At 44.2% G+C, this 25,055-nt stretch overlaps 1 protein-coding gene across 14 annotated transcripts in view; it reads left to right on the plus strand.

Annotated features, from left to right (window-relative positions):
- Nucleotides 1-25,055, plus strand: part of arvcfb (ARVCF delta catenin family member b) — a 154,108-nt gene that overhangs the window by 50,263 nt on the left and 78,790 nt on the right. For 10 of the 14 annotated variants that reach the window (XM_037481332.2, XM_037481328.2, XM_062562481.1 and 7 more), the window contains 3 exons: nucleotides 9,544-9,637; nucleotides 13,639-13,729; nucleotides 14,453-14,673. In XM_037481332.2, the coding sequence (XP_037337229.2) occupies nucleotides 14,482-14,673 (192 nt within the window). In that variant the 5' untranslated portion in view covers nucleotides 9,544-9,637; nucleotides 13,639-13,729; nucleotides 14,453-14,481. Of the gene's footprint in view, nucleotides 1-9,543; nucleotides 9,638-13,638; nucleotides 13,730-14,452; nucleotides 14,674-24,353; nucleotides 24,497-25,055 lie in introns of those variants that run through there. The other 4 variants (XM_062562480.1, XM_037481325.2, XM_037481334.2 and 1 more) reach the window with 3 other exon arrangements.

Below are 25,055 nucleotides of genomic sequence, written 5' to 3' on the forward strand. Positions count from 1 at the left end.
AAATGACCTTTATTAAGGTCGATTTGAAGCTTCAGATTTAACTCTGAAGGCCCACTTTTTACACACGCTGAGTATGTTTGAGGCAGCAATTACCCCGTCTCCCAGAAATCACGTCCACGCCGCTAATGCAGCTTTCTTGTGATCTCGGTAACCTCTGATTGCATACGACTTCATTTTATTCTCTGTGCATACGCGCGTGCACAAGTGTGTTTATAATTGCCGCCTGCGCTGCCCGTCCCTTCAGGAAAAGGGCAGCGAAGCGTTTCACTCCGGTAGGGGGGGGGGGTGATGCTCTGACCCCAGGGGAGGGGAGCCGGGTCAATCGAGACGTACCACCTCAGCTGCGCAATCTGACAGACAGTAATGAAGCCATTTGTAATGGTCTTCTCTGCCTTCAGCTGCGGCCTTGTTATCGGTGGTCAAGCAGGCTCACGGCAGCGGGGGGCTGAGGGCAGCTCATCAGAGCGCCGCTCTCTGTGTCTTCTGGGGACGCCGAACTAATGATCACATTAGCGCTGACTGGATTGTGGCCGTCAAGCCGATTTGTTACAATACCGTTTTTTTTTTTAAAGAACACTGCATTCAGTGTTGTAATCAAAACTAAAAATATATTGACCCAGCGTGGGTGATAAATGACAGCCAGCGGGGACATATTTCATGGGAACATTAAAGGAACACTTGTTTGCATTCCTCCTCGGGAGTTAAAGGTGCAGTGTGTAGGGTTAGTTGTCATCTCACCGAGGTGGTAGATTGCAACAAAATGAAAGGTTGCACGTGTCCCAAGCAAGCAGTAAAGTGGCACATGCTAAAATGTGATGATGTTTCCCTTCTAGAAACCTGCAAGCACTTTAAAATGCATCTTCTCTGTATATAAATGGCTTATCCAAAGAAAATGCAATGATTTTTGTGTTTTAGGTGATTGTACACATTGTACACACACACACACATGTTCACTTAACATGTGAAGCCAAATTAGTTGAATTCCATCGATTATCTCATTAATGTGAGCACTGAAACAGGCTATGAGATGCTCCTGTTTTCATGACTAACCACAGTTCCCACCTCGCCGTGGTGCACCTTCTCACTCACTATTGTACCATGTGACTTTTAACAACAGCCACTCTATTTATTGCCTCACTTGCTCGGACCCAATACAAAAATGTCGACATTAAGTGCAACAGTGATTTATAGAAACGTCTTTTGTGTCTCCGACATAATTATCATGCTGATAATCTTCTTTTTGTAACAAATATCTAGCAAAGTCATCTTTGTGTGATATTTAGTAGGGTTAGGTACTAAGTACCTTAAACGTTTTATCTCTCAAGAATGCAATTCAACTAAATTCACATAACATCAATAAGCCCCCACAACCCTTTACAGGTTGTTTTAAGATTCTTCCTAATGCTCTGATGTCATATTCTTAATCTGTGAAGTCTTAGCCCACCTTCACGAGATAAATTGCAGGTCCTAAATCACCAGCTTGCTCGTCGTAGCCGAGGAACCACGGTTTAATCACCCAGAGATTCTTCCCTTGCTTTCCACAGATTAAGAAGTTATTACCTCGAGACGGGGGGAGATGAAATGGTCCATGGGTTTTTAATTATTCACCGGAAAAAGCCTCCGTTTTATGATCTTTTATTGTGCCAATTTGACTTTTGCCTATATTTGCCTGGTGTTTATGGCTTTTAAACCCAAAAGTTTAAAGACTAAAGGGGTTGAGACACATCTCATGTGCCTAATAACTCGTAATAAGCACTGTCAGGTGTGTTTATTCCTTACACTAACAAATATAGTGGTACACTTCTATTTTTCTGACATTCTTTTGCTGCATCGATTTGTTTTTATAGAAGAGTGATATATTTAGGGTGGATTTATGTCATGCACTGGTGTTTTTTTTAATTTGTTTTGCTGAAGGCAGCTTCAGGTCTTTCCCATCAATGTCAGTTGGGTATTGGCAGCAGAAATTACGGCTGGCCGCCTTTCTCTCTCACTCGCATTGACTTCTCTCTGCCTCTCGATCCCTCCTCTCTTTTACGGCCTGTTGTTTGTCAGTGTTGATGCTTTTGTTTTGTTTTTTCTTTCATTCGATGCCTATAGCGCAGCAGTGGGCTCGTTTTTTTTTCTCCATCCGGCCCGAATAAAGCTGCAAACACCAGCTAGAGAGAACAACAAAGGAGGGGATGCAAATCTTTATAAAGGACACTTTTTTTATGGGAGGGGGGGGGTGTATTCATCCCCCTGAATCTACTAAACGCAATCAACAATAGGCTTTTTGTAAACAAAATGGCTTTTCAACAGAACAGAGCGATGTTTTCTTTCCACAATAGTTAATGATTCCGTTTGGTAAACAAGGATTTAATCGTCTCTCAGTGTGCGAGGCCCTGACGTTTGATGTCAAATTACAGCTACAGAACTCTGGGCAACACCGAGGTGCAGACGGTGGGACCTCCTCGATTCCGATCTAGACGGGACAGAGGTAAGGCAAGGACTGAGCATGCAAACACTCAAAGTTACAAAGGGGGTTAGATCCGCGGTTCCGGTCCTTAAGCATGCAGGACCTCTGCTGAAGAGCGAGGAGACGCCGCGCGCCTCGTTACCTTTCCACCCAGCATCGCCGTTTCTGATTGGACTTCCTTCTTCACAGGTTTTAATCCTTAAGGACAACCGCGCAGGCTGAAACTGGGATGGTCGCCACAAAAATATTTTATGATGCTCTTTCCGCCGAGCCTTTAGATATCCATTTGAAGCCAGAAATGTTCATATTGATTCTTTACCTTTCAGTATTGGAAAGTAACATTTGGGCAAAGTAACATTTACAACGGTAATGTGGAGGAGCCTATACTAGTAAAATATTTTTTTTTGCCTGTATCTCTAAAGTGAATCTAATAGCCAGTTGGCTTAGCATACAGAATACAAATGATCTAGCAACCATCCTAGCTTACCTCAAAAGGTCAATAACATGTTGTAGCTCGTTTTATTCATGCAAAGAAAGTGTGACATCGTAAGACCATTAGTGTACAAACTACACATTTTTCCAAAGAAGGTCCAGCTGTTCATTTAACCCGAGTTTTGAATACAAGGCTTTTACTTGTGTTACACTGTTCTATTAATACTTTCACTTCTGTCATGAGTTGTGTTATTTCAGCAGGTCTTCTTTTAGAGCACCATTAAGGCAACTGCTATTAAAATAATGCCAAGATTAAATCCATTTGATCTCTTCTTTAAGTCCATTTTCTTTGAGTACCGTCACATTTGCCGTTCAAGATTCCCTGAAAATATGCAGACGTTAACTAAGATCATTTGTAAATGTCACAAGGTGGTAACTCACGTTCTTCTCGTCTTGTGGACATTTTCACTCCTGTTGGGCCACGCTTCCGTTACCAGATCTCAGGAAACTGGTCCTTGTACTCGTGTAACCCTTTGTTTGACCGTGCATTCGCTAGCGACCAATTACTGTTGGCTGAATTCCCCTCCTGCCCCCGAGGGGGGGGCTCAGTCGTCTCGATCCCATCCATCGCTCAGTCACCGTCGGAGGCGACCACTGATTAATAATTGAGTTCAGAGGAAGTTTGTTAGATGTAGACGTTATATTTTGAGATGCAATTACCGCTTCCCTTTTTTGGAGCAGAAGTTAATTATTGAGGCTGACCTGATCAGTGTCGGCGTCAGTGATGACCTTCATGCTGGGAGTCCGCGCCACACACGCACACACGCACACACGCACACACGCACAGTTTCGCAAGCATTTCTATGTTGTTGTTGTGTCTTTACACGAGTTAACTGCAATTAGATTTAGGATTGTCAACAATTAATTAGTTGTTTTCCCCTGGAGTTTTTATCTGCTCGCTGCTGGTCACAATATGTCCTTCTTAATTACACAGTAATGGGCGTAAACAAAGTGTTTATTGTTGTGTAATGAACTGTGGCTTAAAGTGCTAAAAAAAAAGCGCTAAGCAGGTGCGTCTTTAATCAAACGGTTTTAGACTGTAAGGTAAATAGCATGAAGCTTCATTGCATACAATATATAAAAAAATTAAAGCTTCTCTGACAGCGTGATACATTTCTGTCCATATCCATGTTTGCCTTACCCTGACTTCAGTTCACGGCTCAACTTTTTTTTCTACATTCGCATTCAGTAATAAGAGAGTGGCTTGTCCACTGCTCCTGGACGCACACGCACGCACACACACACACACACTGACCTGCCTCCTTCTCTTCCCGCCCTCACAGTTCTTCTTCTCCCACTTCTCCCATTCTCTGATACCCCAGATAAAGTCGTGGATACCGAATAGAGGCGATCGCACACACACACACACACACACACAGACACACACACACACACACACACACTGACATCTATACTGTCCGCTTTAATCAATCAACGACTGAATCTTATCCTTCCAAAACCGAGATGATCTGATATGTCAAAGTGTTATCATTTATGGGCTTTACGCTAGCTACCATTCATCAAACCGTGACAGGATTTGTTTTGGGTTAGTGCCATTAATCACGGCGAAACCAAAAGGTGTCGGCTTTTTCCACCGAGATTGGATGACTTCCTTTATAATCTACTTTTCGACAGCAGAACATCATGTTCTTCATGCGTGAACTGATGATGACTGATTTCCTGTCTCGGCAGACAGTGATCAGCAGAGAGGCAGAAACTGACACCTTTTACGACCGCAGATACTGTGGTTGCATCCACTACCTGCATTACATTACATGTCATTTAGCCGACACTTTCATCCAAAGCGACTTACACAATAAGTGCATTTCATACCATCAGGGGTACAAACCCAGAAGAGTGCAATTTCATCAAATAAGCCGATTTTGTTATAGTTAAGAGCTGTTTGATGTACAATTAAAGTGCTACAATGTGTTTTTAGTCACAGTATAGTCTGAAGAGGTGAGTCCCTGCGGTGCTGATGTCATCAGAGAGCTCATTTCGGAGACAGGACAGCAAAGAGTCGTGATCTGGTCCCAGTGAGGGAGGAACGAGCAGCTTGGCCTGACGCATCTTTCTATCCCCCCACAGTTACATGTCCTCGGTGAGTGGACTCGTGTCCCGCGCCGTGACCTCCAGCAGCAAACTGAGGCGGCTCAGGTGCGACAGACCGGAGGTCTTATTAGCCCCTTTGCTCCTCGAATCAAGGGTCCGGCTGAGATGAGAGGCGGAGAGGCATCTCTGGGTGGGTTATTGGTTGTTACTTCTGTCTTGGGTGACAACCCGACTGAAGGAACATGGGCTGGAACGAACTGCTTCAGTCTACGTCGGCATTATTGGTGATTACTTCTGTCTCGTGTGAAACCCGACTGAACAAAGACGCGCCGGAACGAGCCGCTTCTGTCTTTTGCCATCATGTCAGCCATGATGAAATGCCTTGTGGCTTCTAGTAGAAATACATTAATATTGATGCTCTACCTTCCTGAACCCCCCCCCCCCAAATGTATACAACAGGGATAAAATATGTATAAACTACACCACAATAAAAGACTAAATTATAAAATAATGAATCTCATCAAACTCTTTGTAGTTATGTAGTAGAGAGGCTGAAGAGCCACAGAGCAATACTGACTAAATAAGTGATACATGAAAAACGAAACAACAGGCACAAATAATCACAAAGAAAATGTTTGTCTCCTAAGGCCTCAGAGTGGTGGATAATATATTGTGAATTCTGGCCTTTTCTGGATTGTTTTGTTGCTTTTGGTACTTGTAGCAGCGCTGTATTTTCCAATTAATTGTGGGATTGTAGATGATAGATAAGAAGAGAAGAGAGAAGATAGATAAGTCTCATCCCCATGTTGACGTGCTTGAACCAGAATAGTTCAAACATTTGTCACACTTCATCATGATGAATGAATCCACAGGTGGCGTAGCCGAAGAAGCACCACTAGGTAATTGAGAGCTAAAGTTGCTGAACAGCAAGAGGAAGAAGCTTCAGTCAAAAACGATTTAACCAGCGCGTGGGTTTCCTCTTCAAAGCATTGTGGTTACCTTCATCAAGGCTGCACGCAACCCCTGTACTCTCACCTTTTGTTTTCCCTGCATCTCTTAAGACTGTGAGTAGGAATAATATTAACATGTTCTTCTCTCTGGAGGATCTATTATCAACTACCAGTCACAAGGTCCATGTCGGCCTTTTGATACGCGAGTTTGTAGTTGGGTGGATTGCGTTACTGATCACAGTCTGCATGTGATGCATCTGCGACGAATTCAACCTTAAAAAAAAAAAAGCGAGCTGTTTAAAGCTGGAAGAAAACATCTGAAACCAAACAGAGCAGAGGAAAAACAAACCCATCTTGGGTGAGGAGCTCCAGGCGAGGATCGGTGCTAAAAACAGACACGGGGCCTCATCTTCTCGTTTGACGCAAGCCTGCCTGTTTGTCCGCACTAATGGTAATGGACTGTCATTTTTCTCTTGGAATATATACAATTAAACTGCGGCTCTCTGAAAACGCAGCCCGCGCGCACGCACAGTGTGTCTCACCTCTTTGCTTTGTGCAATTACCTGGAAGCACAGAGCTGCAATAGGCTGCAACTCTTCCAGTCTTTATTAGCCTGTACACTGGAAAAGGCTATAGGTGGGAAGAGCAAAGCCAAAGAAGAGATTAAATGGATGACATGCAATAAGAGGCGAGTGTAACAATACAATACAGGGTCCAAAGTGGGGCTTCCTTATGGCTTTTTGTGCACAGCTCATATTACCTTCATTCTGTATTCGACCAACAGTTTTATGAGATTTACTTTTTAAGATATATACATTTGAGCAACTACTTGGTTATGTTTATGTAACACTCCTTGTTAGGTTTGGGTAAAGAAAAATGTTTTGGCTTCAAATAAATGAAACACACACACACACACACACATGTATTCCCCCTACTGGTCCTGCGCTCCTCACTTTGATACTCTTCAGTCTAAGCCGGTTATGCTCCTCGGGTTGCTTTTCCTCCCCTCTGTTTTTGCCCCTTGTATTGTTTTGTATGATTTACTGGGTCGTATTTGTGGTTATGTGCTTGTCTGTAATCACTTTTTCTGAACACAACCAAAAGTGATACTTGAAAAACAATCATAAACTGGGAGACAGTGTGTTTCTCTTGAGACTTAATTGACAAAGCCAGACGAGAATGGCTGCCTGTATGCACAGCGGATGCATGAAATTCCTTCATGCTCGTGAGAAGTCTCCCTTTAGCCAATCGGGTGCTTGATACGTGACTGCTGTCCTTCTTGGTGTGTGTGCACAAACACTGACAATTTTAAATCACACAATTACTCCTTGGGGGGGGGGGGGGGCTTTCCAAACAATGTGGGGCGGAGGGGGACAAGTCTTCGTTGAATATGCAATTGTCCGCATAATGCGCAGCCGGCATCAGGCGCTGATGTGAAGTGCAAGTATTGCATGAGGGCTCACAAGGTATTGCCGTTGTGGATGAAATAGTGGTGGATTTAAATAGTGGTGGAAATAGTTAACAATGAACCCAAAAACTGTAACAAAGAAACTGCCTGCTATCCAAATAAATCTGATTGGATGTCGGGAGTATGACATTCTATCAGCTTGAGGAATGGCCATTCATTTCTTTCATATCTTCCAACGAAATGCTATGTTGAGCCATCAGAATATAGTCCCCGAAGCATTAGCATGTCCCATATTCGAGCAGTGGGTCGGTACTGAGTGACCTTTGGCTCCCACTTCTGACCCCTGATCAGCTCCGCGGGATGAGGAAGGTTAAAAGCCGGCAGCTGAGGGGTGGCCCGAGCATCGTTCATCCGATCATCGTAAAGAACGCCTCGTCGTCCCGACGTCCTGTCAAAATAAAAGGAAAACAAAGGGAAAGGAGCCGCGCAGAGAGCCTCGCATCTCGTTAAGCGGAATAGAAGGTTTAATGACCGAGCCGCTGCTGTGAGGTGCGAACGTGTCTGGAGATAATCCCCATTCAGGAGCAATGCAGAGTCGCGGAGAGAGAGAGAGAGAGAGGGAGAGAGACAAGGTGATAACTAATGCAGCCGGGCTTAGCTTCACCTTTGATGTTCGTAACCAAAACCCTTGGTGCTCAGAGCCTATCTGTCCTTGAAGTAAACACACCCGGGAATCCCTAGAGAGGGAGAAATATTCTAATCCCACAGCCAGCTTAAACCTAGAGAGGAGCCTGGACTTTGTGCTGATTTCTTTTTTTTTTTTCTTTTTTTTTTTACAAAACTCGCTGTGGGTCTTGTGATCATAGTTAATGAAACATTACATGTTTTCAGTCCACCTCTGCTTCAAAGTTGGCCTGAAGTCAGAGCGGCATCTGGAGATACTTATCATGTGGAGAGCTGACTTTACATTTAAACTTAAATCAGTGGTTCATGTTTCTGATCCTGAAACTGATGAATTCATCCAGTATTTTTCTTATTCGGGCTTCACAAGGATGATGTCCTAGTTTCAGTAAAGGAAAAACTGTAATATGAATGTAAAAAAGAACATCTATTCATCTAATCTATAAAGTAACTTTTTCTCCTGAACATCACTGTCATGAACGAACCACCATTACATGAAAGGATAACTAATAATCTTAAATAACAACTGCTGTTGAGCTCATTTTGGGAATTTTTGTTTTTTAAGCAAATATCCCACCAGAGCGTGGAAGTGTTGCTTGAAGTATGAGGTAACTTTTAAGGAGCAATTACCTCTTGTAAAACCCACATTCGTCAAATTAAAATTGGAGGCGTGCGTAAGGGGGCGCGTTTGATTTCATCATCAGTGACACCTTCAAGGGTGCAGTCGATCCAGCAGTTTCGCTGGCAGCCTTTTGTTTCTGCGGGAATCAAAGGCACAGCCACTGGACGGGTTGGTGTGTGCGACACAATGATTCATCCCATGGCTTGAAGCATCAAAACCAATTTGCGCTGCAGTATTGTGCACTGGTGTCTTTTTTTTTTTTGGTGTGTGCCTGTGATGTTTCTGAGGCGGTAGAGTGTGAACACTAAGGTCAGGCTGACATATCGTTTTGAGTAACTTTTATAATCCAATATTGGACAGAAAATAACAGAAGCTGCTCTTCAAGGAGCAGTAATAGCTGTTGTGTGTTTTGTTGCATGTAATTGCATATTTGTATAATTATCCTTTGAGAATGTTAGCGTCTGGAGAAATACTGAAATACTGTATTTTGATTTTGGACATCGGCGAACTCCAAATGAAAACACTTGTTTGAAGAAAGAAGTGTTAAGCAGAGCCTTAAAGGTTGATACAGAAGCAGCTTTCACACTGAAGCTGTGTCTTTGTCATGAGGGGCCAAGGCTTCCCAGATGTATTCGGGGGCTTGACCTTCTTTAGCCTGCGATGTAATGTGGTGGAATTCTGAAACTCCTTCTCAAATGAAATGAAGCCGAAAAAGGAAAAACACAATAGAGGTGAAGTGATCTACACCACAAGCGATCGGCTGGGGAGGATGAAACGGTATCTCTTGTGTGCGTTATGCTACATATGTGTCTTTGTTTTTCTTGAGAGCCCTTAAATTGGCTGAACAATTTTGTCTTTTTTTTTTCTTCTTCTCTTTCCACAGATCTCCCCCCGGTGGACTGATCAAACGAGTCGACTATAACGCAGCTACTTTCCTGGGTGCGCTTGTGGTCTGACGGAACTCACAGACATCAAAGGTACACTTTGTCTCTCTCCACCTTTAGCCCCCTTTAATAACTTTGTTCAGCTCATTATTGCAGTAATTACATTTCCCGACAGTTTTTTGTTGGACTTCACTTTCTCTGTCATATCTTCTCGAGGGAGCTTCACTTCACTTCACTTTGTCGCTGAAGAGCCTTGTGTAATTTTTATTTCAATACATGGTGCTTTTTCCTCCAGGAAAATGTGCTCTGATTTAAAAATATGTCACTGTTGAATCGGCTCAGGTAAATGTCAGTTGAAAGGCAGCCTCGGTTCTCTTCACAGTATATTTTAGAGCTGAAGAGGAGACGTTGTTTCGTCTGGTCCAGCTTCTAAAGGAAGACTCAGCTGTGTAATCGCGTGTTTGAGGTCTGTCACCATCCAGACATCCATACAAACTCATCTTCTTATTTGCTGCACGTGAGACAGTCTCTTGTGCCTGTTTTCTCTTGTTTCAACTATTAGAGTATATTAGAAAACGTGACTGTTGTTTATGCCCATCTAAGTGTTTTTAAATTGCATTCAGCGTGTTCAAAGTAGCTCCGCTGTTGCTTCTTTAATCATCTTCCCACAGTCAAGTGCCAAATTTTATCTCATGAATACTTTACTCTGAACCTTAGCCTTCCTATTGTTGGCTGCTTATAAATATAAGGACTCATGTTGTAGTCCCCGATGAGGGATTGGGGTACAACCTCAGAACGTTGTGGTGGAGCATATGAGCATCTATTAATCCTACTGAAATGTTACATAACGAGAACAAGAAAGACATGGGTGTGCTTGCATATCATTTGTGTGCGTTTGTGTTTGTCAGTGTTCCTCCACGTTGGATTTTAAGTGAAATGCTAAAATAAAGCATGGGTGGTAAACAACATCTTCATTTCTATTCTTCGGGCAGTGAATGTGGTCAGCTACGGGCTCCGGGCCTCACTCGCTAAGCTTTGCTTATCCTGGCATCACTCCGCAATACCCGCATGGGAATTAACACTCACTGTAACACACTATAACGCTCCTCAAAGCAACAAACGGCCGGAATACTTGATTAATGGGAGGTTCATTCCTGGTGACTGCATTTGTTTTTTTATGTGCCGTGGCTTATGGTAAATAAATTGTGAGCTGTGTTTTATGGCCTTTTTTGAAAGACTACTGAAGGCTTGGCTACAAATATTAAAATCCTTTTTAAAAATCACAACGCGTATGCTCAGCTGTCAATTCATCCAGGGATGGGTGTTTTATTCATATATGGGACTAATTTCAACTCACTTTCATGTTCATGAGAAGCACAAAGAGGCGCAAAGCTCATCAAAATGTGTGAGAACACACTCCCAACACAGCAGATTGTTATTATGATGACTCACGTAACTGTCAGTCACTTTCTGTAAGAGCCTCGACACGTTCCCTTCACAGCATGCAATGAAAGGCTTTGAAATTAAGTTAAAAGCAGGCCAATACTCCTACAATTGCTAATTTACCTTCTGACTTCCTGACTGTAGATTGCGAGGTCGATTGAAGACCACCACTTCCACAGGGTTGCAGCTGCAAAAAGGAGCAGGTGTTTTTAAGAGCTGCATCCTCGGATGGGCATACGATGCGTTTACACTTCATTCATTTGAGCCGCAATCACAGCCTCTGGGTAGCGGCAGATTTGTGGTGAGTGGGCGAAGGAAGGAGCCCACCAACCCAGCTTTAGCCCCCAATAAGGTGAATGCTTCTTAAACCCAATGCTTCTAACTCACTGACGGTCACGCTCAATTATCTTCATCCCAAAGCTCTCAATCTGTTCCTCCGACCCCCTAACTACCCAATCTCAAACCCCTCAAGACACACGCACCACACGCCACGTCGGCTCCGGACGCCCCTCCTCCGTCCCTTTGGTTCTGTTTTGTCTCTGCGCTCGTGGTACACACATTAAAGTCAAAGCATTAGTTTGTATTTGGTGAACTTGGCATTTAGCATTTTTGTCCTCTAAATACGAATATACTGTATAGCTCTGCATAACGAGATGAAGATGCTGACCTAGCTCCATCCAGAGGTTATGAAACCATGTTTAACCATGTTAAAACCATACATTTACATTTTTCGAAGTGGTTGTAGGCAAATTCACGGCTGAGATGGGACGGCAAAGTTTCCGTATCCACGAAAACAATACTACAATCTTGGCAATGGAGGAATTACCAAAGTTTCAGTTCGGGGGGAGATAGGTCTCCCTTGAAGAAAAACAGACCTGTAGCTGCTGGCTCATGCAAAGCTGTTCTTGATAATAACGGCACTTAAATGCGTGCCAGTTAATAACAGAGAGAGTTTCATGGTGAGAGAGTCTCGTCATTGAACGATTTGTTTTAGGGGGGAATAAGGAGCCATGGATTTATTACTGGATTTTGCAGCAAGCCTTTGAAGTGTGCGAATGCTGCATCTCATCCACGGATCCACGTTCAGAACTGTGGCCGCGTGTGGATATATTTACTACTGGGCTTTTTTAGAAATAACAGTTAGTGCTTAAGTGCTTCAACGCTGTGCAATAGTAAAGCAGCCAGTTGTGTGCTGTGTCCCCTGCACATGGATTATGAGACTGTTTTCCTTTAAATTAACAATGCTGATTTCTAAAGAGTAGTACGCTTTAAGAACCAGCCGTCACTGTGGACTTGATTAAACACTTTCTTTTTAGATTAAATATCAGCAATCACCCCCACCACTCATTGAGAGGCATCCCCCAATGACCTTTAAGTTGCACTCTATGTTTCTGTTACATAAAGTATGTTGTTCCAGTATGTAATTGAGGATGGGGTTAAACGTGCAGACCTTGCGTGTGTTTTTATCCCCTCTGACGCGGACCATTAGCAAACATCTGCTGAAATAGACCTTAGAAAAACAGGGCTGTCGTGGTGGCAGAGGGGAATTCATCGGGGGGCGCCTCCCTGTGCTGTTTTAAGACGGGCCAGAAGTTGGCATTTAATGATAAGCTGTGTGCGTAGCTCACATGCCTTCCATTTTATTCCACTTCCGACTCAGGAAGCCATGGCTACATCGCCCCCCCCCCTAATTCTCCCGGGGTGGGAATAATTAGACTCTGTCATCGAGTACGGCCAATCAACATGGCATTGGCACCCTGTTGCTGTCGTTTATCTCATGCAGTGGACAGCTTTGGAAATAGACAATGATTCTATTTTTGCAACTAGCGATTGCCCAGCAGTGTTGAGATTTAAAGACTGAGCCACCAGCTGATGACTGAGATCCTTCTGAGACATATTCAGACACATTTCATGAAGAGCAACGTTTCAAAAACACATCAATACCTGATTTGATACTGGAAAGAAACTGGCTGAGTAATGAGAGAGACCATGTTCCTTCACAGAGGTAAACTATAGTCTCTTCCATACGGTGATGAAAAGGAACTTTTTCTTTTATTTACATGGATGTGAAGTTTAACTTCTAAAACACGGGCTTTGTGAGGAGGAGGAGGGAAGGAAGAGTCGCGTCAGACGAGACTCCTCTCCAGATAAATAAATGATCAGTGCTCAACAAACATCAAAGAGAGATTGTGTGCTTCAAAGGGAATAAAGGCCTCAGCCAGGTCCCATATTGAAGAATGAATTCTGTCCGTGTGCATGAACACACACACACACACACAGACACACACACACACACTCTGTTTCTATAATCCGACCTGTTTAAGATTCTAATGGTTGCATCTGCATTGATCATCCCCCACTGAGCCAAACCACCCTTCCTGGATTTTTGTCTGTTTCGGTGGCGAGATAAACTGGAAAATTCCCCAAATGCTTTGCTGTAATATGTCTCCTGACTTATTTGCCATTTCTTGGTTCCTCTCTTTAACCTTTCGCTGTCTAACGGAGCAGCTCTTGCATATCTGTTCTACAGCCTCTAGATAAACCACCAAGTCAAAAGAACCATAAGTTGCTCGTTACCTTTTTATTTCTGTTTTAACCTCTGGCTTCTTCTCTTTTGTCATCCATTTGCTTTCCTCTCTCCTCTCTCCCAGCTCTCCGTCCCTCTTGCTGTCTCATCCTTCTGCTTCTCTCAGAGTGGGGGATGTCTCTTTTCTAACACCTCTGAGCCCACTTATCTACTAGGTCTGTATTTCTGTGGCATTTCTCCATTCGTTATTCTGCTGTCAACCCCCTTGATATCACGCCACTATACCAGTTATGGATATCATGGTGTGAGTGACACACATTGTAGCGTGCAACTGTAAAGCCATCCCGATTGTTTATGAGTCTGTGTGTGTGTGTGTGTGTGTGTGTGGCACCAAGCCGGGGGTCCGTATGGGTGGCTGTGGGAAGCTTGCTTGTGTGTTGTATTCATGCCTGCAACAGTGCTCGTGTGTCGGATTGCGTTGCGGCTCCAGTGCATGCCAGTGTCATTCCTCTACGCCGGCTGTGAATGTTCATTTGTGAGGGTGAGATCATGCCCCTTCTGCCTTTTTGGATGTCCAAAAAACAAGAATTGTTTTTTTTGTGTGGATGTGCACTGTGCTGTTTCACTCCCCTTCGTCGTAATTGGTGAATCGTTTTTTCCATTTTGCGCTGCACTTGTTCTACAGCAGACCTGTATTGAACTGTAATTGTGGTGCCAGGGTTTCTCTTAATTACAAGAGTATTGGCTCAAGGAAGCCCAGTCGAACTTAAACACATTTGACTGACTTTCTGTACTATGAGCTGTGAACCAAACCAGCAATGTCCCAACCTGACCCCTAAGTAAGTCTCGTATTTGACTTTGAACTTGTATCAGCCTTGGGTCAAGGTGCCTCTAATGACCTGGTGCCCCCCCCCCCTTCTCCCTTCCCGACATGGAAGATTTGTACAACTGCGTCTCAGCGCTGGACATGGAGGACTACGATGTTCGCTCGGCCGCCAGCATCCTGGCCTCGGTGAAAGAGCAGGAGGAGCGCTTCGAGCAGCTGACCCGGGCCCTCGAGGAGGAGCGTCGCCACGTCACGCTGCAGCTGGAGCGCTCCGCCGCTCCTCCCAACCCGCCCGGCAGCCAGCCGCCGGCGTGGCAGCAGGTGGCGATGCAGGTAAAGGATGCCAGCGTGTTGGACCGGCCCCTCTCCCTCTCCCGTCATTTTTCAACCAACCTGTGTCCGCCTCACTGCCAACCGCCCCCCCCCCCCCCCGTCCTTCCATCGGTTCAAGATCATCACGACGTCATGTCAGCTCACGGTCATCGCTTTTTTTTCATCAGCGGGGGCTCAATTGTCCCTCTGTTCCACTTTTCTGTGAGTTGGGAGACGTGGTCCCTTTGTCTGAACCCACTGTCGTAGATTGTGAATTAATCATTTCTGTGGTGACTCATCTTTTAAAACGAGTTGATGAGATTCAACCTCTTCTCATATATATATATATATATATATATATATATATATATATTCGTCTCACCCTTTTATGGCACAGTTTACCATTCAATCTTCTCTTGCCCACTGGTCTTCGGTGCCGCTGATGGGTTGTGGCATGTTGCTCAGCTCTGGCCAGCGTCTGGGGGACATTAGGATCCGGGCCCAAGGCTCCTGACTATGCCGGCTTGTTCTGCACGAGAAGGAAGACGTAGAAATGAGACAACCGTAATCACCTAAAAATGTCAGCAATCACAGCTAGAAAGAAGGAAACCCTCCGAGGCTTTACACATGTTTTACTAACCTAAATTTGAAAGCGCAATTTGCCGTTGCTGCACCTGTAGGACCTGGCTACATCACCTTTAATCACAGTGTAGAAGGCAGCCTCATGTATTATTGATATAGCAAGACTCGCAGAGATTAAACTTTACCTTCCGGTTGTATTTGCCTGCATTCGAAATTCACTCCACAGTTGTGTCAGTGTACTTATGTAAAGTGCTTGCTGCCAACTTGGCCTCATGAAGGGATAACGAAGAGGATGCAGAGGGAAGGTATGCCAGGGTAAAGTAAACTCTTTATCCCCTCGCCCACCACAGGGGGTAATCTGCTGCTTTTCTACACAAATCTGGGGAAAACATGAAAGTAGACAATACGCCTTGGTCTCCCTACAATCAAGCTATATATATATATATATATATATATATATATATATATATATTAAGAATATTGAATTCCCTTAGCAAACTCTTGACTATGTAAGATAAATCATTGAGTGCCAGGGGCTTACAATATGGGTGCTTTTTAATGAGTCCTAAGAATTGTACCATTTGCTTTTACCTTTTCCTTCTGTTAAACATTACCTTTGACAACAATGTCAAGTAGTAACAAAAATAAATTGGCTCAATCAACTAACCAAACATCATTTGGTCAGCCTCACAAACAGACACATTTTCTCCCACACGCTCGCACACACACACACACACACACACACACACACACACGCACATTCCTTCCAGGTTGCATGATGGACCCAAATGGATCGCGGATCAGTATCACAGGGGTTAGAGTCACAATCCAAGGGTCAGACTCAGCGAGGTCTGCAGTTATTAAAAGTTGGGGTCAGAAAGGGGAAAGTGGACCAAGTCTGATTGATTGAATGATAAGCCACCGATCTAAAGAGTGCTTTGCTACAAGGTGCTCATTTTCCAACAGATTGGGTCCGTACACTTGAATCTATTGTCGTTCAAATGTCTCAACTTGCTGCGACCCGGAGCAGACTGAGTGGGTAGCAAATAACCCTGAGAAACGGTGTCTTTATTTCAGATTGATGCAGATTACTTTACACGTATCAGCACATCGCTTTATGATTGGTCTCTCTGAAACTCTGAACTACTGGTTTCTTTCATTCCGTCTCCACACACAGTTTCTTGAGGTTAACAATTCAGGCTCTTCTGTCCTGACCAGCCTCGATGTGGGAGTGATGCATGGGCCTGGCACGCTGCCCAATGACGCAAATAAATCATTTATTGATGGTGTGACAGGATTATATGGGAATATAACAATCATTTCCCTCCTCAAATTCAAAGTCTGAAGATTTGTAGCTTTCCGAGTTGAGTTTGGTAATAAATCTTCTGGCTAATGTTCATGTGAACATTCACTTTGTTGCATAATAGGAAGTTTTTTTGCCAATCAAACTGCGCGGCACCAAGGATGGCAACGGGGGGGGGGGGGGTTGGTCTTCCACGTTGGTCCAAACTGAAAGATGAAATATGGGGAAATCTCAGCAAATACTGGATGCTGTCAGGCAATATTGAATTTTTTTCTATGGCTATCACGAGGATTATATTTGCATCAGACTTTAAGCTTTACATTGCATTTAGTGACACAAGTTATTATACGGTAGAATGCTAAGATACTAAAACTATGAAAGGGGAATTTATGGGCACATTGCCGTGCTGGAATTAGCGGCCGAATGAAAGCATCGCTGGGCCTCATAAAATGTCACAGTAGGTTTCCTGGAGACTGTGAACCGTTATGGTTGAAGCTTTTCAAGAGTTCCACGTGTTCTTTGGCTAGAAAGGCTGCCTATTCACTGTTGTATGATGTATATCTGTTCTACACAGAGTCCCAAACCCAAATAAATCATGTGATGTGAACACAAGTTCACACAACTAAATAGGATAAAATCATTTTGAGGCTGAGCGTATTTCAAATATAACTACATGCTTTTTGATTTGGCCTTGCATGGTGGATAAAGGTTGATAACTAGACAGAACAATAAGTGCGGGCGAGGTTAATTAATTCAATTCTGACCCTCATTCGCTCTAATATTACACGTCAGAAATTGCCGCCAAGGTCAAGAATCAGAGTGCTTCGTGTTGCGCCGTCCTGTGACAAACAATACTGTCAGACACTGCATTAGCCTTTCTGATGAAATCATCTGTAGAGGCTCAGTGACACGGACCGAGGCTCCTTTCAATCTGCATCCCCGACAGCCCCAACATGCTAAGATCCTGCCCTTTCTCCATTTGATATTGCGTTTTCCTCTTGTACTCATTTTTGCCTGAAGGAACCTTCTCAAAGAGTCCCTGAAAGGTCAAATGGTGACAGCGAGGCAGACAGCACTCCGAGGGAGAAGGTGACCTGGTTTCATACAATCCAGACACCTAATCTGTCTACCAACGTGCACAGATTCCATCTTGTTGTGCATAAAATCATTGGGCCGTGATCACAAGCAACCTCTGGATAATTTATCTTACTCTCGGTATTATTATATGTTGCTATTTGGTATTCAGATGCTATTCAGTGGGCTTCTAGCGTTTCGGAGGCATATTATCCCCCCAGCCCCCCCCGGTGCAAATGTTGTGGGGAAGTTTTTCAAAGGCTTGTGAGGTTTTAGAGAGAGGGAACAGTGCAGCCTTTGATCTGTGGTGCAGAGGTACAGGCAAAGGCCCTGCGATGGCACCACAGCCCTCTACCAACAATCGCTCCAACCGCCCTCCACCAGCTTTCATCACCCCCCCCCTTCCAGCCCTGTCTCGGCACAATGGAAACAAAGGGCCGAGGGCGCTATGGCGACAGAAGATCTATCCTTCCACCGGAGGGGCTCGGGAGGCCCCGTACCCTCGTAAATCACCTGCTTAACAATGAGGCTTAGTTAACCCCATTCCCCTCCTCGATCTTCCCCTGTCTTCATCCCTCGCTGTGCCATCAGGAACCTTCTCTCCTCCCGTTGAACACCCTAATTACCTCGGTGAGAAAATGTCGCCTTTGTTTATTTCTTGCACGCAACACAATTCCCGTACCCTCCCACACCACTTTCATCGATGTAGATCCACGGAGCAGCCTGCGAGGGAAAAAAAAGTCCGCTTTACAATTTCATTGGTTGGCGCCTGTTTCCCCATGGAGGGATGGAGGGTTCCCCTAATCATGCTTTACATCAGTTTAAAGGTCGCTTGGTCCTCTGACTATTAGGAATGTTGTGGTACGCAAAAGATGCAATTCATCAAAGAGTCTATGGCTGGTTGTTTGTCACAATACTGACGAGAGACATTTCCTTTTCTCCTTGACGGACTTCTTGAGGTCAACTTTCACAGCTTTCTTTCATGATGTTCAGTGGGACTTTATTTCAATGCTTTACATCTTTGCCTGCAGTAACATTTTTACTTCTTTGTCCTCGTCCTTGTCCTGTGCCTTGGTCACGTGTGAGAACCGATGTTGAACTTATATTACACAATTTGCAACAACGTCACACCACTTTTCAGTGTCAACGCTGGTAGAACTCGTCTTTATGTTATTATTATTAAATACTCAAAACTGCCAATATTTCTGCTCTCGTTTGTAGGGGTGGTGGTGGTATCCAGTCTTTTTTTCTGTGTGAGCCCTAATTATTTATAATCACAACCAATAATTTGTGTTATAATTTCATAACCCCCAAAAATATCCAGGATTTATGTTTGGAAAACAGTCCTGGGCTTTCATTGGAAAAATGGATTCTTTAAGAATGGTGGGCATGTCAAGGTCTCTGAAGGCAATGCAATCCATTTACAAACCTAATAAATGTTTTAAACATTTAAAGGGCTAACCCGACTTGCTTATTCCCACTACATTGGTTAAATTTAAACAGAGCTGCCATTTATGTTCGAAGTTATCTTTTATTCACTCCACTTCAACATTAGGAGTCAAGATCGAGGCGACGGCCCATGAATCACACGGCTAACTGCTTCAGGTGGGGGGGGGTCTCAGCCTGGCACAGGGTCTAACCCCCGAAGGACAGGAATTTTTACTCAAGGTTGGGGTTGTGCAGACGAACGGAGTAATGGGGTTATGGGGAGATGGGGGGGTAACAGAAAAGCCTTTTGTACTGTGAGCTATTTATATTCCTTTGGGGTGGCTCAAACCTCCATCCTTCAAATCAGTCCCGACGCTATTGGACTTAATGCCCGTCCTGGTGCAGCTCCCTGCCATTTGATCACAATCCATTAAACCATTATGCTCACTAAAAGCACTGAGAGGGGTATCTCAACACTGCTCTCGTTTTCCTTTACCAGACACTCTCTCCATGTACCCGAATAGGCTCCTTACCACTGAATGGCACACCCCCGGGTTCAAAAGTTTCAAGAATATTCACTACGGTACTCTGAATAGACTGTTTGGGGACTAGATTATAGCGCATGTGTTTAAAATATAGCCCCTCACCGAGGAATGTGACCTCAGCCTTCCCAGTGTCCAGCAGGACAACCAAACAAGGGCTCGATGCCCTTTCAACTGACAACAAGACTAGATTGAAAACAGACTTTGTAGGATGGCCGGAGGTGTTCTTCAAAGCCTTGATTTAATAATTCCGCATGAGTTTAACACACTGGTGGGCGACAATTTTACTACGTGAATTACCAGCACGTAAGTGCTCATGAAAGGAGGAACAGAATCAACGATGAGCCTCGTTTTGGGAGGTGTGCAGGAGGAAGTTCGGACTTTATTGGACAGAACATTCCTTGAGACCACAAATTTTGCCAAATGGCAAAAGGGACAAAGTGCTGAACGTTTCTTTCTCGACTTCCACCCCAGTGTGTTCCTTAATAAAGGTCACTGCAACGTGGTTCCCTCCGCAGCATGAACTGCACTAACAGTGTTCCCAGAGGGTTTGATTTAAAAATAGGAGCAAGGAGACATGAGTAAAGTGTTTGGATGATCGAGCACAGCTCCTTCGAAAGCTCAAACTACCTGCATCAAAAAAACGGAGAACCCAAAAACCCAGCTACGGCAGGCAGATCAGCCAGTCTGAGATAGTCCCCTCAAGACCCACACTGACCCCACATGTATCTACGGAGTGGACGTGGTCGTCATGACGTCACCCGTTGGTTTGTGGACTGACGATTTCTTTTGCCAGTTGTCAATCAAACGTACTGCGCTTTATGGTGTATTTTACTCTAAAACGAACCATGATTTACCAAATAAACCGCCGTGCTGTACTGAAGGCTTAGAAACTAGCGGTTGAAACCACGGACAACAATGCAGTGTTTGTTGATATGATAAATCAAGTACGCTGTTTCTTGGGCATCCATAAAATCAGATTTACTTTCACAACCGGAGGAGACGCCTTCTGCCGGTGAGATGAGAGAATGCAAGTTCTAGCACACCCTTACATCTACTGGCTTTGCACTGTGGGTGACTACATGAGTGCTGATTCCACATCATAAAGTTGCACAGACTCTGTCAAAAGATCATGTATAAGTGGAGTTTGAGCTGGAGTGTCTCGGGGTAGTTCTCTCGGAGAGTGTTTGTAATGGCATGAATGTGTGAAAAGGAGGGCACTGCTCTCAACAGTCCTCTCTCCAAGTGCCTCATTCAAGTGAATATACATCAAGCACATATGTGGATATACTGTACATATGGAAAGAAAACTTTAACATTCTTGGATTGAATCTCAATATAATCTTAAAATGCTCCAGATGCTGATAAAGCGGCTGAAATACCTAACTAATAAATGTGATATTCCAGGCTTCGACTGACTGAGATTCTGTTGTTTGTCACCCATTCAGTGTCCCAATTACGCATGACAGGGTGAAAACTGAGAAAGGGCCTAATCCAGTCACAGTTGAATTAAAAACAATCACAGTTTAGCATCATGAAAACAGAAAATAGAATATTTTGATCAGAAGTAATGTTATTTAAACAGAGCTGTATGCCACTTAATGAAGGGAAAATTGCCTTTTTGCAAGACAAAAGCCCCCAATAAATTGGAGTCCAAGCCTTTGCATTGCTGAGTAGCCATTTTGGAAGAGGAAAATAAAATAAAACACGAGAGTAGGAGTCATTAGATGACGGATTCTTTTGCAAGCTGTTCCATTGTGAGAATGAACAGGAGTCGGCCTGTAACAAAATAGATCATCAAAGAATTGAGAGCTGAAAAGTAAAATCCCCTTTTTTATGCATTTTTAGTCAACCTGCTTTGTATATATCGTTTAATTTTCTCTGAACTCACTGTCTTCTCTGTTAAAGTTTGACGATAAAGTAGGATTTCCAAAGAATTGCCATACATAAACCCCAAGCTTCTCCTGCCTTTCTTCCACCTATGCTTTTTGCTCCTTGCGTCTTTTTCTATACATCTGGCATCTTGAATGGAAGTAAAAAAAAACAACACGATTTTAACAGATGCAGCTTCATTGAGGTTTCTGGCTGTCAAAGCACGCCTCGTTGGTAAAAATTAACCTCACTACCATCTGTTTAACCCGACGCGTGGTGACAGAGTAGAGCTGACTTCGGGAGCTTTGATTACAAACCCCCGGATTATTCAGACACTTTTATGTTACGACGCCCGTCTGTGCTCAAGGGAATGGAGCTTTTCCTCAGACAGGAACTGGCATTCACAGACCTGTGATTTCAAACTCATTTTGAAAGGAAATGTTGGAAGACACTCTCTGGGATATTTAGTTTAACAGTCCTGTCTATTTTCACTTGAATTTTCCTGTGTGTTTTGCTTGCCTCGGTACAAAAAGAGCAACGGCGCCGTTGGGCCCTCTGGGGCTGTAGTTGGGCCGTGACTTTGGTTCAGACGGAAATGTCCCACGGCGATTTGATGGATTACCATGAACAGTTTGAAACAGACAATTAATGGACACCGGGAGATGAGTCCTAATTGGCGATCCACCGGAATTTTCTCTCTTGTATTGTGATGAGTTTGACATTTGTGGATTTGAGTGAAATGTTTTGACAACTATGAAACAAAGTCACATGAAATGTTCCGTCCCGCTCAAAGAGTTGTGAACACTTGATGGTGATGGTCACAATTTGTTTTTTGGTGGTAAATTATAATATATTAACATGCCAAACCAGAAAGGTATAAAGGGAAACAGTGCAGTCAGAAAATGATTTTATTGTTGTCATCAAGTGCTTACAGCCAAATGCAAAACGCAAAGTACAGCCTCGGTGTGACGTGAGAGAAGAGTCATGGTCTTGTACCAATGTACCAAACAATCATCATAACATTGAACTATCAATTGGACAAAACACACATAGACCGAGAAAGTAACGACTACTGCTTCTAATCTGCTCCCATGAGAATACCAAAGCGCTTAATGGATTTGTAAGCAGGGTTATCAAACGCACTCAATGGTTTAGTGTCTTAAATGGAAAGTGATATCGCAAATAACATTAGAGAAAGTAATGCACTTTGAGTTGTAAACCTTTTTGGAAGAAATGTTTGTTGCATGAATTGTTAACGGCATTGTTGAAAAGCAAATAGGGAATCTAATGGCGCATGGTGGGCAAGTTCTTTCATTAAGAACAAATGGAGCAGTGACATTCAGGGAGATGAAATACCAGGCTCGTGGAATGCGAAACCTCAGCCATTTCCCCTCCGTTTGGGAATTCTCCTTTCTCTGTTTTCTCTCTCTTTTTTTTTTTAAGTCGAGTCACTCGTTCCTCTTTTTCTTTTCTGTCAGTCCGAGCGCCTCTCAGAGCTGTCCTCCGCGTTACTGGATTAGCATTCCTTGACAGTCTTGGTCACAGTCATAGATATTTCAATGTGAATTCTTCCACGTACGTCCCACCTCCCCCTTATATCAAGTGCAGGGAGAGAGACACGGGACAAAGAGGCGGATAAAAGGAGCTGTGTGTGTGGAGGGTGTAAAAATGTGCAGAGTATTGGGTGCCTTTCCCTCAAAAGGGCCAACTTTTGTTTGTGTGTGAGCCCGCCCCCCGCCCTTTCTTTTTCCCCGTCCCTCTCTGTGTCTATGCCAACAAGGGGGAGGGGTCGGCGGATTGACAGACGCAGCTGGAGTGCATAGAGGGAACTGGTCCCACCCAACTAAAGATGCTAGACATAGACCCAATGAGAGAGAGAGAGAGAGAGAGAGAGAGAGAGGGAGAGAGAGAGAGGGAGCTTCTGCACTTCCATCTCCTGCTGCCTGTCTGGGAACCCTCCTTTCTATAACACCCCCCCCCCCCCCCTTCAGCCCAAGAGGTTTTTGTTCCCTCTGGCTAACTTTTTTTGTTGAGTTAGTGTGTGTGCGTGCAAATGTGAACACATTTTGGGTGAACTCCAGTCCTATTCTCGGATCTGTGCTTTCGTTAGCGAGGGGTCATTCTGCTGGGGGAGGAAGGGCCGCCTCTGCCCCCTCATCTCTTTCCATTCCCCATATGCACAGCATTTCTGGAAAAGAGAAAGCTGAGTTCCTTTCAGCTGTGTAGAACCAGTCTGCAATAGCCAGTATTACACCGGATATAAGGTGATTTTTCCTTCGAAATAAAAGCACGACTGCTTCTAAAAAACATTCTACTTTCATGGTCCCATTTGTCAGCCATTCTGCTTTTATGTGCTTTCAATATCTTTCACTAAAGATACTTGGTGCTTTTTAGATAACTTAAACTCTATTAATATGGATATGTGTTACCCGTAGACCACCAATATGGCCTATAGCATTATGCAACTGTTTTGTTAAAATGACCGCGTTTATGCTTATAGTAATGAAAATAAATTATTAATGAATCTTTATTTTAACCTAACACACAACTTGCACGAGAGGCAACAACACTAAACCAGGTCTCCTTGATGACTATTTTTTAAGACTAAAACAGATCCGTTTTGCATATTGGGATACGGGATGCGCCAGGTTCCACCGCAGCATTAACTTTGGCTATAATATGATTTCCAAACATTTACTAGCGCATAGTGCGGAATATGGGATGCGAGGTACCAACAAAAAAGCCACGCGCAATAGACGGGCTTTTGTTGTGAAAGGTATCCAGCGCCCCACTTCCGGCATTCCCGCCGCTAACTGCGTGTGGCTCGACGCGGCTGAGCAGAGGATGGCTGCCCGAGTCTGAGCTGCTGCCTCTGCGCTCACAGGGAGGGGGGGGGGGAAACTCAACGTAAATACACCTGAGGGGGGGGGGGGAAAGGACCGTTTCCAGACGCCGGGAAATAGTTGTCGCACGTTTGTTTTTATTTTTTTTGTCTTGGAACCAAAGGGGGGATTTTGAGATCATGCCTGCTGAAGTGAAACAGGTTAGTGTGTGTAAGCCGGTCCTCCTCTCATCGTATCTCCAGCCTCTTTGACTCTTCTGCTCTTCCTCGATCTTCTTCCGAATTGTTTTGCTCGTTGTTTTTGTTGCATTCCTCACCTTTCTGTCCCCAACACTCTCTCTTTGAGGTCTTTTTTTTTTTAATTCATTTTTGAACACACGAGAGCAGCTACGTTCAGATGGATCGGTGTCCTTCACAACGACAGTACGCGCGACAGTGTAATATGCGCGTGCACGAATGGCTGCGTGTGCACGCGTGTATGCAATATGCATGAATGGAGGCTGCAAGGGAGACATCGGAACGGACCGGCGAGTACTTCAACCACTTAGCGACCATTCCATGCTGTAAATAGTCATGACCGTGAGATATGTGTAGTGGTGGTCCTGTGTGTGTGTGTGTGTGTGTTGGGGGGGGGGGGGGGCTTGTCTTGCAGGGAGGCAGTGCTTTGACTTACGAGTTCCCTGACACACTGATGGGATCAGACGTGTAAGTTGCACCTATAGAGTGTCCGGTGTGGTCATCGGACAAGCAGGGTCACTGT

This window comes from Pungitius pungitius, chromosome 5 (genome assembly GCF_949316345.1).
Source record: "Pungitius pungitius chromosome 5, fPunPun2.1, whole genome shotgun sequence".
Lineage (NCBI taxonomy): Eukaryota > Metazoa > Chordata > Actinopteri > Perciformes > Gasterosteidae > Pungitius > Pungitius pungitius.